The sequence below is a fragment of the Biomphalaria glabrata genome, chromosome 18, assembly GCF_947242115.1.
Source record: "Biomphalaria glabrata chromosome 18, xgBioGlab47.1, whole genome shotgun sequence".
In the NCBI taxonomy this organism is placed as follows: domain Eukaryota; kingdom Metazoa; phylum Mollusca; class Gastropoda; family Planorbidae; genus Biomphalaria; species Biomphalaria glabrata.
The window spans coordinates 4,150,701-4,165,172 of NC_074728.1; the positions used below are offsets into that span (position 1 = coordinate 4,150,701).

At 35.5% G+C, this 14,472-nt stretch overlaps 2 protein-coding genes across 2 annotated transcripts in view; both read left to right on the plus strand.

Annotated features, from left to right (window-relative positions):
- Positions 1–4,432, plus strand: part of LOC129924009 (uncharacterized) — an 18,266-nt gene extending 13,834 nt beyond the window's left edge. Inside the window, exons 6-7 of the mRNA XM_056017598.1 lie at positions 2,285–2,428; positions 4,330–4,432. Coding sequence (XP_055873573.1) covers positions 2,285–2,428; positions 4,330–4,432 — 247 coding nt within the window. The remainder of the gene's footprint in view (positions 1–2,284; positions 2,429–4,329) is intronic.
- Positions 4,433–6,592: 2,160 nt separating this feature from the next.
- LOC106055992 (uncharacterized) overlaps positions 6,593–14,472 on the plus strand; it is a 34,141-nt gene continuing 26,261 nt past the window's right edge. Inside the window, exons 1-4 of the mRNA XM_056017491.1 lie at positions 6,593–6,647; positions 9,480–9,575; positions 10,591–10,766; positions 13,325–13,461. Of these exons, the coding sequence (XP_055873466.1) occupies positions 10,692–10,766; positions 13,325–13,461 (212 nt within the window). The 5' untranslated portion in view covers positions 6,593–6,647; positions 9,480–9,575; positions 10,591–10,691. The remainder of the gene's footprint in view (positions 6,648–9,479; positions 9,576–10,590; positions 10,767–13,324; positions 13,462–14,472) is intronic.

The following is a 14,472-nucleotide window of genomic DNA, read 5'->3' on the forward strand; positions in this document are numbered from 1 at the left end:
TCGGCGCCAAAAAATCACTGTGAATGAAGATCCCTCTTCCCCCTTTACAGTGGTTGTCCACTTCACCAATCTGGGCAGCATAGTTTCACTAGCATTGGTGTGTTTGCCAAGAGTGTCGCAACGCAATTTTTGTGTAGCTTTGTAGTCTTACAATATCAAATACCACGTTTTCCATGTTAAGGTATAATTTTTAGCGGTCCCCGAAAGGGGAAAAGACGCTATTAGTTTTGTGCGAAATGTCTGTCCGTCTGTCCGTCTGACCGTCTGTCCGTCCGTCCCGTTTAGATCTCGTAAACTAGAAAAGATATTGAAAATCCGACATCACAATATTTTAGAAAATTCAAAGTTCTGATGCAACGGCTACTTTTTGTTTTCTGAAAGCGAAAAATCTAATTTTTAAAATCAGTTATGCAAGCAGTTTTTTAAATAAAAAAAGCTAATTAGTATGTATTATAAGTTAGACCTAATTTAAAATGAATATTGATCTTATAAATTTCATTTTTCTGAACATTTTTTTATTGCGGAAAATTTTTTTTTTTTTTTTTTTTTTGAGGATTCGATTAAGAGATTGAGCCTTTTCAAAACAATTAGATCAATTATAAGACATCAGTTAGGCCAGGGGAGGCGCGGTGGCTGAGTGGTAAAGCGCTTGGCTTCCGAACCGGGGGTCCCGGGTTCGAATCCTGGTGAAGACTGGGATTTTCAACTTTGGAATCTTTGGGCGCCTCTGAGTCCACTCAGCTCTAATGGGTACCTGACATTAGTTGGGGAAAAGTATAGGCGGTTGGTCGTTGTGCTGGCTACATGACACCCTCGCTAATCGTAGGCCACAAAAACAGATGAACTTTACATCATCTGCCCAATAGACGACAAGGTCTGAAGGGGAACTAGTTAGGCCAGGTTCACATCTAACTTTACATTCACTTTCACCTATCCTTTGATCTGCGTGACCGTTGGGGCACTACACAAGATCTGTTAACCTTCTTTCTCCATTCTTATCTCTCATTTGTCTTTGATATAATTTCATTTGGATGTTTTTTCTGAAAATATTGAAGCCTGCCTGGGTGGACCTCTTCGGGGGCCGATTTTGAGTTTGTGTTTCCACACAAACTGTCTTTTGTAACCTTGTTTAAATGTCAATTACGTATGAAACATGAATTTTGTTAACACGCAATAGAAAGAAAATAAATCCGAGTTTTCAAAAATGATAAAATTTTGTTTATAAATTTGAACACAAATATATTTTACATGTCGGAGGGTTCAGATCAGTAATATTATATCTGAGATGAATTGAGCAGTGGTTTCCAGATCAGACAGTTCTCGGTGTTGTATATATCTTCTATATGATGGTTTTGGGTCCTCTTGCTATGCAGCTTAGGGCTATATAGTGTTCATAATTATTTTTTTTTAGTTTAACTAAAAGTTGTATTTACAAGTGCAAGGCTAAAGATATCTACATGTATTTATACGGTTCTTTTATCGCATAGCAAAACCCTATATCCAGAACATCTATTAGTACTTTACATTATTAAGAATTACATGGTAGTAACTTTATCTCATTAATACGAGAATAACATAGTAGTAACTTTATCTTATTAATACGAGAGTAACATGGTAGTAACTTTATTTTATTAATACGAGAGTAACATTGTAGTAACTTTATTTTATTAATACGAGAGTAACATGGTAGTAACTTTATTTTATTAATACGAGAGTAACATGGTAGTAACTTTATTTTATTAATACGAGAGTAACATTGTAGTAACTTTATTTTATTAATACGAGAGTAACATTGTAGTAACTTTATTTTATTAATACGAGAGTAACATGGTAGTAACTTTATTTTATTAATACGAGAGTAACATGGTAGTAACTTTATTTTATTAATACGAGAGTAACATTGTAGTAACTTTATTTTATTAATACGAGAGTAACATGGTAGTAACTTTATCTCATTAATACGAGAGTAACATTGTAGTAACTTTATCTCATTAATACGAGAGTAACATTGTAGTAACTTTATCTCATTAATACGAGAGTAACATGGTAGTAACTTTATTTTATTAATACGAGAGTAACATTGTAGTAACTTTATCTCATTAATACGAGAGTAACATGGTAGTAACTTTATTTTATTAATACGAGAGTAACATGGTAGTAACTTTATCTCATTAATACGAGAGTAACATGGTAGTAACTTTATCTTATTAATACTTATAATAACATAATATTAACCTGATCTTATTAATACAGTAATAACATGGTTTGAACTTTATCTTTGCAGCTCCAAAACTGACCACTGCTACCTTAACAGCACTCGTACGGTCACGTTAGCCGTGGAATATGTTAGCCCGTTATTCTTGAAAGACTTCTCTATGGCCATGCCAATCAGTAGATGGGGAACAGAGTATCAAACGATCCTTCACAGGTGCGATTTATACACCTGAATTTCGTTGGATATGTCAAACTACATCTGCAGTAAACATGAGGTTTCATAAGTATATACCAGTGATGCCCAAAGTACGGCCCGCGGGCCAGATCCGGCCCACGACGTGGTTCTATCCGGCCCTCCGAAACGCCAAAACAAAATTAAGAAAATCACCCACACCTCCTGCCCCCCCCCCAAAAAAAAAGGTTGAAAAATGTAACTTTACCTACGTTAGTGCTCTCTTTTTTCTAATGGATTGGTACCACGACATTTAACACTTTAATGTAAAATGTAACAGAAAAAGTGACACGGATCTTTACTTTTTTCGTTTGGAACATGATAATAAGCCAACATATTTGTTTTATAAAGAAAGTGTGGCTGTTTAACCAAAAAACAAACAGCATATAAACAGCATTATGAAGCAAATATAGCGGTATTGATGGGAATATTGAACACAAAGAGACAAGAAAATGAGTCGGTGGTAAAACTTGCTAAAATGTTGCTCACATTTGAAGTAGAGAAATAAGAACATTTTCCGACGCCTGAAAAATTCAAATATCCCATTAATTAATGTAAGTACTACATCCATGGGTTTCTCATAAAATTAGTTTAAAGTCAATTTCATTTTTGTTTTTATTTTTGTTACTTTTTTTCGGTCATGTGGCCCGCGACACGAGTGTCGAAAATTAAAATGGCCCGCAGATCGAATTAGGTTGGGCATCACTGGTATATACTATAGCAATTTTTTTTAATTAGCTAAGATATATGAGATTGCAGTTTGCTATAAGTCTTCGCCAAAATATAGAAAGCTGAATAAATAAAAGACAAAGAGAAGATTGCTTTGATAAGTATAAATTAAGTTAATGAATACCAAAAACTTGGCAGTTTATTGGCAGTAATAATTGCTTTGCTTAATTGTATGATCGACTGCAATATGAAATGTTGTGGAGCTTTGATTTTTGTTTTTCTTGACGCACTGGTTCTAAAAGTATTATGATTTACGAGGATTATGAATCTCAATTTAGGAAAACTCAGAAATAATTAACTTTCTTTAGCATTGCGGACTCTAAACCATCGTTCTTTCCAATACGTCTGGCTCGTTATTGGCTTGTAAAGATAAGATAAGAAAAGATAATTTGTATTTTCCCAATCAAATTTGTGTTTTGTCCAATCAAATGGAAATTCCGTTTGACTATACAATTGATCACCTCCGCGTAACTACCGTAACAATAACAAAATAGTTGCAAATTCGAGCAACATTCGCACACGAAACACAGGTTAGGGTGCAGTTCTAAACCATGGCGCTAAATCAATTCGTTTTAAACTCCTCAGGCCTTTTATCAACTCGCTTTAAAAATTTTGATCCGGAATGATCTTGCTGTAAAAGATCAGCGGGGCGTCTGGCTTAGTGCCCTAAATAACGTGGCTGCTTGCCGTGGTGGCTCGAGACTAAGTCTGACTCGATTTTAGCTTGCAGAGCGCCTAAAAGAAGAAGTGTAAGAAAAATATACAATAATATAATGTGACCAAACCCTACTTATGTAGTCATATCTGTCAATATTGAAGGATTAATTTCCTTTGTTGGTATCGAGCACAATAATTATTTACCAGTAGATAAATGAATAATTGGTTAACTTATTTTCTTGATTCATGTCAATGAAGAGTTTTGCAAAGTTTCAACTTTATCCCAGCCTAGTTTAGGAGAAATAACGTGCACTTATCTTTTTACTGGACAGACAGAAAGACAGACAGAATGAATTGATTTAAGCCTTGTAATAAATGTGCCAGCATTAATTGACATTTTGTTTTATCTGGTTTATTGGGTTCGTCAACGTTTTAAGACATATGATGATTCGCCTTGTGTAACATTGTTGGTACAATCCTGATAAACTATTCCACAGTAAAGGATACTGCGTCTTGTTTTCTGAGGACAAAACTTTGGTCAGTGATTACAAGGGTCAACAGTTTTTTATATCCAGGCAAGTGAAGTTTCGTTTTTCCTAACCTGGGTCATTGTATACCACAAATACGCTCTTGGTGCTGGCTTTTGGATTTTTTTTTTGTCTTTGTTTCTTCCGTTTAACGTGAACGGAGAGGTATCGAATTGCACCACCCGCGGGCCCTTAGTTTGTGTAGCATGATCTAGTGCAGCGGTTCTCAACCTTTTATGCTCGGCGACCCATTTTTTACAATCCCCCCCACTTAGCTGCGACCCCTCCCCCCCCCCCCGAACACAACACACACAGCACTAGAAGAATAGACAATAACAATCCATTTTTTTTAATGGTGTTTGGCGACCCCTGGCGAATCGTCAATCGACCCCAAAAGGGGGTCGCGATCCACAGGTTGAGAGACCCTGATTTAGTGTATTAGAGTTAAATCTATGTCAAACATGGCGAGATATGTTCCCTTAGCACTTTTGTATATTTTCCCACGAAAATGAAAGTTGACAATGAAAAATTGGATTTACCCGTTTAGCCGACTTTCATAGCGAACATAAAATACAATTACAACGGGGTCGCTCTAGTTGTTAAAAAAGTGTGTTACTTTATTTTTAGGGTCCTGCGGTTGTAGGAAGGACATTGAACCCTCATTAAAGTTCATGTAAAATTTCATCTCGATTGGCCCAACGGTTTGATTATTTGTGATATACACAGATCCATCTTACACTTTGCTTTATATATTAAATATTCTGGTGACCAGACACCTCCTGGCACATCACACGAGACATTTCATCATTATAGCATTTCATCATTTCGGGTTAGAGTTAGGGTTAACTTGCTCCGTATGTTCATTACTTAATGACACCTACATGTGCTTATGTTTTGCAAAATGCACTTTATGCAATGATGAAATGTAATGGTGATGAAATGGCGCAATGATGAAATGTAATGGTGATGAAATGTTGCAATGATGAAATGTAATGGTGATGAAATGTAATGGTGATGAAATGTCGCAATGATGAAATGTAATGGTGATGAAATGGCGCAATGATGAAATGTAATGGTGATGAAATGGTGCAATGATGAAATGTAATGGTGATGAAATGTCGCAATGATGAAATGTAATGGTGATGAAATGTAATGGTGATGAAATGTCGCAATGATGAAATGTAATGATATTGAAATGTCGCAATGATGAAATGTAATGGTGATGAGATGTCGCAATGATGAAATGTAATGGTGATGAAATGTAATGGTGATGAAATGTAATGGTGATGAAATGTAATGGTGATGAAATGTCGCAATGATGAAATATTCTATATTGAAGGAATAAAGATTGTTCTTCTAATCTTATGTTATCATATGCAATACAGATGTTACTTTAAAAAAAAAGAAAATGGTTACCTCCTACGCGTGGGTTTTTTAGGTCAATCTAGTCATGCATGTTTATCAATGACTTTAATTCTGCCTAATTTTTGGTTTTACTGGCAGGTTCAGGCAACCCATTCCATGTTCTAATAGCACAAGGAGAGAAAGAGCAATTGTACACATTCGCCTTAGCAAAATGAACAAGGAATGGGCCTTTATCTTTGTGTCTTTCTAAACCTATATTACGTCTTGTTTTTCAATTTGAAAATTATGGTTTGATGTTTTATTTATAATTGCTACTTTACTTTTAAGCCTTCTATCCTGAAGGGTTTCTAAATTTTAGGGATATTACTAAACGTGTTACTGCTTTCAAATGTGAATATTCGTTTGTTATGAATCTAACTGCTCTATTTGGTGTCTGTTCTACTTTCTTAGTATTTTCTTGAGTTGAATTCTTGTGTTACTAAAATATACACAGATATATAGTAAAGTAAGTAAAGTTTCCCTTGCAGACCTTGTGGTCTATAGGGCAGATGATGTAAAGGTCATCTGTTTTTGTTGCCTACGGTTAACGAGGGTGTCATGTGGCCAGCACAACGACCACCGCCTTTACTTTTACCAACTTTTCCCAACTATTAGAGCTGGGTGGACTCAGAGGCACATGAAGATCCCGAAACTAAAAATCTCAGTATTCACAAAGGATTCGAACTCCGGTTCCCGGTATGGAAGCCAGGCGCTTTACCGCTTCGCCACCTCGCCTCCAACACAGATATATGCACAAATCTAATTATAGAATCTTAGATGCCGAAATAATGTCAGTATTCTGAATTAAATTTTTTTTTTCTGTTCTAGTTTGACGTCAACAAAGTATCCTTTTACCCAACCAAGTGCAAAACACGATTCATCTGGTATATATTTCTTGAATTTATTTGTATTAGAGAATGTTCAATAATTGCTACTAATACCAGCTTGACTTAGATCTAATCAGTCTATAGCAGCGGTTCCTCTTAGCCCTTATAGTTCTGAGACATTTTTTTAATATTCGGAGACACCCAAAACATCAATTAGACCAAGTAAGCTTTTGATTATGGGTGATAGTGCTATAAATTGTTAATCATAATATAAAAAATATGATTCATTTTAGTATCATTACAAATCCTGCGATCTAGGGTGCAGATGATGTTTGGTCATTTGTTGGGTCAAGGATAATGAAGATGTCTTAAGGACAACTGCATTTATTTCTCCCGAAATAATGAGGTTTCAGTGGTGGTAGAAAAATCCCGAAATAAAAAATTCCAGTCTACACAGCAAAAGGCTAAGCTTGTAACATATAAAACCTTAGAAGTGCAGTAAAATAACAATATGCACTGTTGTTATATCAACCGAGGGGTTAGTGAAAACTTATCTGAAGTCATTCGAGACTATAGACATTCATAAAAAAGATTTTCCTTACTTGTCAGGTAAGTAGTACTGCTGCAGACCTGCCACACCACTAAAGAATCCACCAGTGTACACAGTTAAAGCGACTACAATGAATATATCCTTGAAATAATTGGTCTTGTCATAACCGAGCTTTTTAACTTTTTAACGTTAGCTATCCCTTAGTCTGTTTGACCGTTGGGGCACCATGCAAGATCTGTCGACCGTCTTTCTCCTTTCCTTTCTCTCTTGTTCCTTAGATAGAACCTCTATCCATGGCTGGCCCGTCCGCTCTCATTGGTTGTCTTCCCATCGCTTTCTTCGTCTGCCTCTTGTTATTTTTTCTGGAACTGTTACCTGAAGGAAGGTCTTTGCAAGCCTCAAGACTTTATAAATGTGGCCATAGATTTTTAGCTTGCGTTTTTTTACGATAGTTACAGGTCATCGTGGGGTCTAATCGCTGTATTTATCCTGAATCAAATCTTTTGGTTTGTGATGCGCTCTTTAAATGTGACACCTAGGAGAGCTCGCAAAGAACTCAAAGAGGCTGAAAAAAATTGGTTTATTACAAACTGTACGAATATGTTTAAGAGGTTTACGGAACTCCCTCAGCGAATTGAGCTATTTAAAGAAAACTTATTTCTTGACATAGAAGAGGATAACTTATTTTTAGAAAATGAATAGAGACACATTAGTAGAAAATAGATAAAATAATTTATTTAGTTATTAAGTGTAACTGTCCTATTACTAAGTACCGTTGCTGCAGTCATTGTGATAATATGAAAAAACACTTATTCCTTAAAAAATAACAACAGTAAACAATTTTTTGTCAATGTAGTAGTAAGTTTAACAGAACATACTTAACTTAACAATACATCTGTAAAACAAAATTTTTGTAACAAAAAAAAACAACAACTAAAACCGTTTACATGAATGTGTTAAAAATATGGTCAATAGTCATCTCCCTTACTAAATAGCCTCTCGTGTCTGTTATTATTAATAGTGAATAGTTGTAAAAATTGTAATTTTATGAAAAAAAATGCTTGCATAGATGATTTTAGAGAAGAAATAAAAAAGCCATTGCATCAGAACTTTGAAAGGTCTAAAATATCATGATGTCAGATTTTCAATATCTTTTCTAGTTTAATAGATCTAAATGGGACGGACGGACAGACGGACAGACATACCACACAAAACTAATAGCGTCTATTCCCCTTTCGGGGGCCGCTAAAAATGATTAAAACTCTGACTAAAAAAGTTCCCTTTCAGACCTTGGAATCTCTTGCGCTGATGTTGATGTTGAGGTCCTTTGTTTCTAAGGCCAACGAGCAGAGTGTCACGTGGTCAGCACTACGACCAACCGCATTTACTTTCCCAAAATAAAGTCAGGTACCCAATAGAGTTGGGTGGAGTCAGGGGCGCCCTGAAAATCGCGAAATTCATAATCTGAGTTTTTACCGAGATTCCAACCAAGGACCCCAGGTTCGAAAGCCAAGCACTTAATCAATAAGCCACCGTGCCCCATGGAAAAAAAAAACAACAACTCCTGACTGCCAATACAAAATGTGTATCGATTATTTAAATGGGACCTGAAATTTAAACGATAAATAACTAGCTGCAAAGTCAATCATAATATTAACATTTTGTAGATTCATGGACTATTTTCCTTATATATCGAATCACGATGAAGTCAAACATTTCCAGATTTGTCCCGAACAGTGAAAGTCTTTTTAGTAGCCATATACATACCAGAAACCTTTTCCTGCATACTCTGGATGGGACCAGTGCATACTGAGCATTCTAAAGCAGGGCCGGTCCTAATTATTGCATGGCCCTATGCAAAATAGATTGCGTGGAGCCCAGTATTGGCGGGGATAAAGCATAATGTCAAAATTAAGATTTTTAAAATTATAAAATACATTCGTTTTTTGCCATAGTTTTGCCATAGTTTTTTTATCTAAGGAATGCTGACAATGCCGTTTGTTTTTTATCGCGTGTGGGATAGGCACCTCAAAATGACAATTTTGTCCACTTTTTAGGATATCTTTTTGAGTTTTTCAGGAAATTTCCAGGACTTTTTCGTATATTTTGCAATTTCAGGAGATTACCAGGAGGTCAAAAAAAAAATGAGGCCGCGGAAACCCTGTTATTATATATAAATGATAATGGTTTAATGTAATAATGTACAATTCGAATTAGCTCGGGGCGTATAGGTTGCAGTGGTCTTAGACCGGCCCTGTTCTAAAGTAGTCGCGATATATACAAAGGCACTATTGAAATGCATATTTTTTTCTATAACTATTGTTCTATATCTTTGACAGCATCCTCCTTTGTATTCTATAGTTTTAAATCCAGAGACCCGTTCGGTGTCTTGATTACGGATTATCTCGATAATAATTCGGACTTGTTTCAATTAGGTAAAGTACAGACCATTAAGATCTATAAGCTCATTTTGTTAAGATTCGTTTGTCCTTTTAGCTCAAGTTTGTGTTTGTCATGTTATCAAGGCACCTCGAGCCTACATTGTGTTTGTCTATACATTAAATTATCACTATAATTATTTTCGCGTGTTTATTTAAAAGTGTGATTCTATTGTTTTAATGCATTTTGGGATCGCTTTTTTTTTTTTAAATCTTACTACTGCTAAGAACATTTTACGGAAAATGTTTAGTGCTGTTATTATGTAAATTTATAAAACCATTAAACATTACGGCTAACTAAAAGAGTAACTATTAAAGTCGATAGTGCTTTCGAATATGCACATATTTTAATAACATCTGTCTTCGAGTCCGAAGATTAATGAGGAATGCAATATTTCCCGTGGCTTCGCAGCCCCAGCTGTAATCTATATATTTTGCCACATTCAGGGCAAGCTTAACCATTGTCCGTCAATATGTATAGTGAGAGTATCTTATAACAATGTAACGAACAATAATTGTAATATGACTAAAAAAAATTGCTTAATGTTTTGTATTAGAAAAAAAAAGCAATTAGAAGTACAAGTATGCATTCTGCTTTCGGAAAAAGATGGTTTCTTTAGCCTTGGCTTGCTTAGGAGAAGGAAAACTCTGAATTCAAACCTCTATGGCTTTATGACTATATATGTAACCATGAAAAAGGCTTTTGGGGGTGCACCCTTGGGTGAAATCAGGAGCCTATGACCCTAAGGCAGCTTGCTGGTCGCAGATATACACCTTGGCAAGACCTGCGACGACGCTGATCTCATACTGTAACGACACGTCGGATATTGGCACTGCGATGTGGCGACGCTGTTGTGACGTTAGCTGATGTCCAGGATCTCATCTTTATTCATCTTGTTTATAGCGAATAGAATACGCTCATCTAAAAAAGTAAATTCTTGAATAAATTTACATATTTTAATCAATATCTTTAGTCTCTTAAATATCAGCAAGTCTTCTATCTGTCCACTAGATAACTTACTTACTGTACTACAGCTACCTAGATACGAGTACATATGTTTCTGTCCCTTGAGTCACGACTGTCAGAGTACTGTGTATGCACCTTGTTGCCAGATGCTTAATGTCACGGACATGGAGAATAAAACAACAAGCAGGTATAATTCGACTAGAAAACCGACAATGTATGAGGTAGGTTCCTATTTAACCTAATTGTATGTCCAGTGTTTATTAACATTATGATATTAACAGTATTCGGGATTAGAACACTAATAGTTCAAATAGTTATCTGCTCATTGTTTACAATTCTGTTTCATTACAAGGAACCTTCGATTTTTTTTGTTGTTTTCAAATATTAATTATTAAAATATTTTAAATTCTGCGTAAAAGTTGTACAAAGTTGTAATACTTAACATTTTACTTTTTTTTTATTTATATGCTTAGAAACATGTATCTTCTTATACTATAAAGTAGAATGTAAGGCGTATGTAGGTGACGAATAGAAATCAAACCCGTTTGACCAATCTTGAAAAAACTTGGGATAAATGTTCCTTGGGTACTAACTTAGACCGTAGTGTATGTATTGTAGCCCTAAAACAAACTTAAGACCCTCAAAAAAAAAAGTTGACCAACTCTATGAAAGCATTATAACTTCATCAATCTAGGCTATGTTTACTATGTATACATAAAATGATCGAAAGGATCTAGATCTAGATAGTTTTTTACTTTGACACATGAAAGTACAAAATATAGTCCATTGATTTCATTATTTAATAAAATTAAACTTCAAATTTGTGCTTCAAAAGCATTTTTATTTTACATAAATTCGTTCCTTATATCTGCGAATTTATAATTCCTGACGTACATTTTCTCATTAGACAATAACGTAATGTTACACATCTCTCTATTTGTAGGTCTAAAACTCTAATTTAACTCTAAGATGATACAACTTCTCTTCGCAAAGATAGTCTTATACTTTAACACATGAACATACTAATCATACTCTATTTATTTCGTATTTGAATCAGATTAATCAAATTTGTTTTTCTAAAGCATTTTTTATACATTCGTTCGCTAAAGCTGCGAAGCCGTGTTGAGATATATTCTAATTGTTACATTCATTAATCGCGTACGTCTAATAAAAAAAAAGGTCAGGCATGCGCAGAGCCAATATTTAACTCTAAATAAGTCTAGATCTAGACCTATGTCTAACTCAAGATCTACTTTATACTTTAACACATGAACATACAAAATTAAGTGTATTCATTTTAAACATATATTAGTTTTGACCAGATGAGTCACTGGCTTTGGTTTCGTCTTGACACGGGGCAAAATCTGTAGTGACTGATCAAGCCTATTCCGGAGCGGCAGAGTTTAATTCAGTTCGTGCATGTGTATGCATCTGTCCTAGGGCTAGCTGACAGAGCAGCTTTGTTTTTCTTTCTCTTGACTGAGGCAGCTTCGTTTCATTTGAACTCAGCAAAGTTCGTACCAGCACGTACAGTCTGTCTCCATGCTGTCCGGTCTTGGGCTATCTCCTACCATAACCTTTTTGCACTCGCAGACATGTCTATAAGCTAGTCATGGGTGGCCCTATGCAGGGCCGGTCCTAACAATTGCGGGGCCCTATGCGAAACTGATTGCGCTGGGCCTAGTCTGGGTGGAAATAAGGATAATAAGTGAAAATTAAGATTTTGTATTAGAAAATAAATTCGACTTTGAATTGTATTCATTCTTTACTAAGTACAAAAATTGCGATCAAATTAACTTTATTTTACGAACCTTGCAACCTATGGCATATTGATATGCCAGTGACTATACAAGTAAATAAAGTATTGGAACCTCCGATTAAGGTGAAAATTCGCCTGATTAATACTTTTTATTACATGAAAGCTGAAAATGCTTTTTTTCTTTTATAGCGAGTAGGATTGGCGCTTTTCCGCAATGAGTGACGCCCACTAATGACTATTTTGTTTATTTTTTAAGAGATTTTAATAAATTCATGAGATTTCCAGGACTATTTCGTGTATATGTGGCAATTTAATAATTAGACCTAGAATTAGCGCCGGGCCTCTGAAAGCGCGGGGCCCACTGCGACCGGATAGGTTGCAGTGGCCTAAGACCGGCCGTGGCCCTATGGTCTGACTCCTTCTGTAAGCTCAGCGTATAGGGTGTCTTTACGGATAAACTAGTTGTTTAGGAAACACAACTGTAATAAATTAAATGAATAAATAAAAAATGAACATTTTTTTTTGCACAGTCTTATAATATAAATTAGTTATCTGAACAATAAATAGTTCTTGATTGTGATAAAGTTTACTGGAAAGACTCTTTGCCTGTCTGAGGAATTACGAGAAAAAAATAGAATGAGAGGGCTTTCAGCACTATGTACCTTTTTTTATAGTAAAGCAAGTTCATATTTCAGACCTTGTGATCATAGGATGTAAATGTCATCTGTTTCAGGATCCACGGTTTACGAAACGTCATGTGGCCATCACAATCTTACTTTTCCCAACTTGTGCCAGGTACACATTAGAACTGGATAGACTTAGACTCGCCCTAAAGATCCGAAATCAAGAATCCCAGTCATCACTAGGTTTCGAACCCGGGATCCCTGGTTTGAAAGCCAAGCGCTTTACCACTCAGGCGTCGCGCCTCCATTGTCTTATAGGAGGAATCGATTTTAAAATAAAATGTTAAAGAGTCCGCTAATATTTTTAAGCAAATTAATTCTTGTTTGTACTTTGCAGTTTCACCCAGGAACTTTCATAATTCATTCCACGTCAGCATTGCAAGTTGTCGTTATTTTCAAAAGAAATGGTACGTTTGAAAGGTCATCGTGTTCAATCCTCCCATCGAATTTATTTATGACAGAATATCTCGCAAAGTAAGTTTTTAATAAATCATAGCACATTTTTTTTGTTTGGTAAGCGTGGTCGAGAGGCCAAGTACGCTAGAACTTGGCTTGGCTACCTATGAAAGGGGCTCGAGGTTCGACACCCGACTCGAGCAGAGTTGTGTCTACTGAGTGCCTAAATGGCAGCACAGAAAAACTTTCTCCGAGATACCCCCAACCCCAACTGGTCCACAAATGATTTTTGACCATTCCGCTTTGAACATGCTGTAAGCATGAAAGTAGCGCTATATAGAAGCTATATTTTTTTAAAGGGGCATCAGCATTGGAGATGAAAAGCTGTTAAGTATCAATAGTTTTAAATACCTCGGAGCTAGCGTCTCAGATGAGGGAACCAGACCTAAACTACTAGACCAAATAGCACAGTCCATAGCAGCACATGCAAAGCTCAAAACAATGTGGAAAGACAAAGGCTTAACCCTCGACAGCAAAGTCAGACTAATGCTCTCCCTGGTCATTGCCCCATTATATATATATATATATATATATATATATATATATATATATATATACAAATCGATGAGTCTTTGTCGCTAACTGCATAGTTAGAGAGGAGGATCATTGCAATTGAATTAAGATGGCTTTGTAAAAAATGCATATTCTGAAGTATTTATAGTGTTGAAAGGAGAAGAGAAGGATTAGAAAGTTGAGTAGTGTAAATGAGGTTATGAATATATTATTATTGTTAGAATCGAGATTAAAGTCTCTTCTGTAACACAAATTAGAAGTCAAAGGTCAAGTCTATCAATCACTATACTTTATCCTATACTCTTAAGCGAGCAATTCTTTTATGTATGAATGTATGTATATATATTTACAAATAAATTTTATTTCGAAAACGGTTCAAACGATTTGCTTTAAAATTTCAAGTTATATTATTATTATAGCTTTTATATATATGTAAAGAAAGGAGAAAAAAAATTCTCGACACAAGGGGAAAACTCGAGGTCGACCGTTATGTCGGTTTAAAAATGTTTAATTATT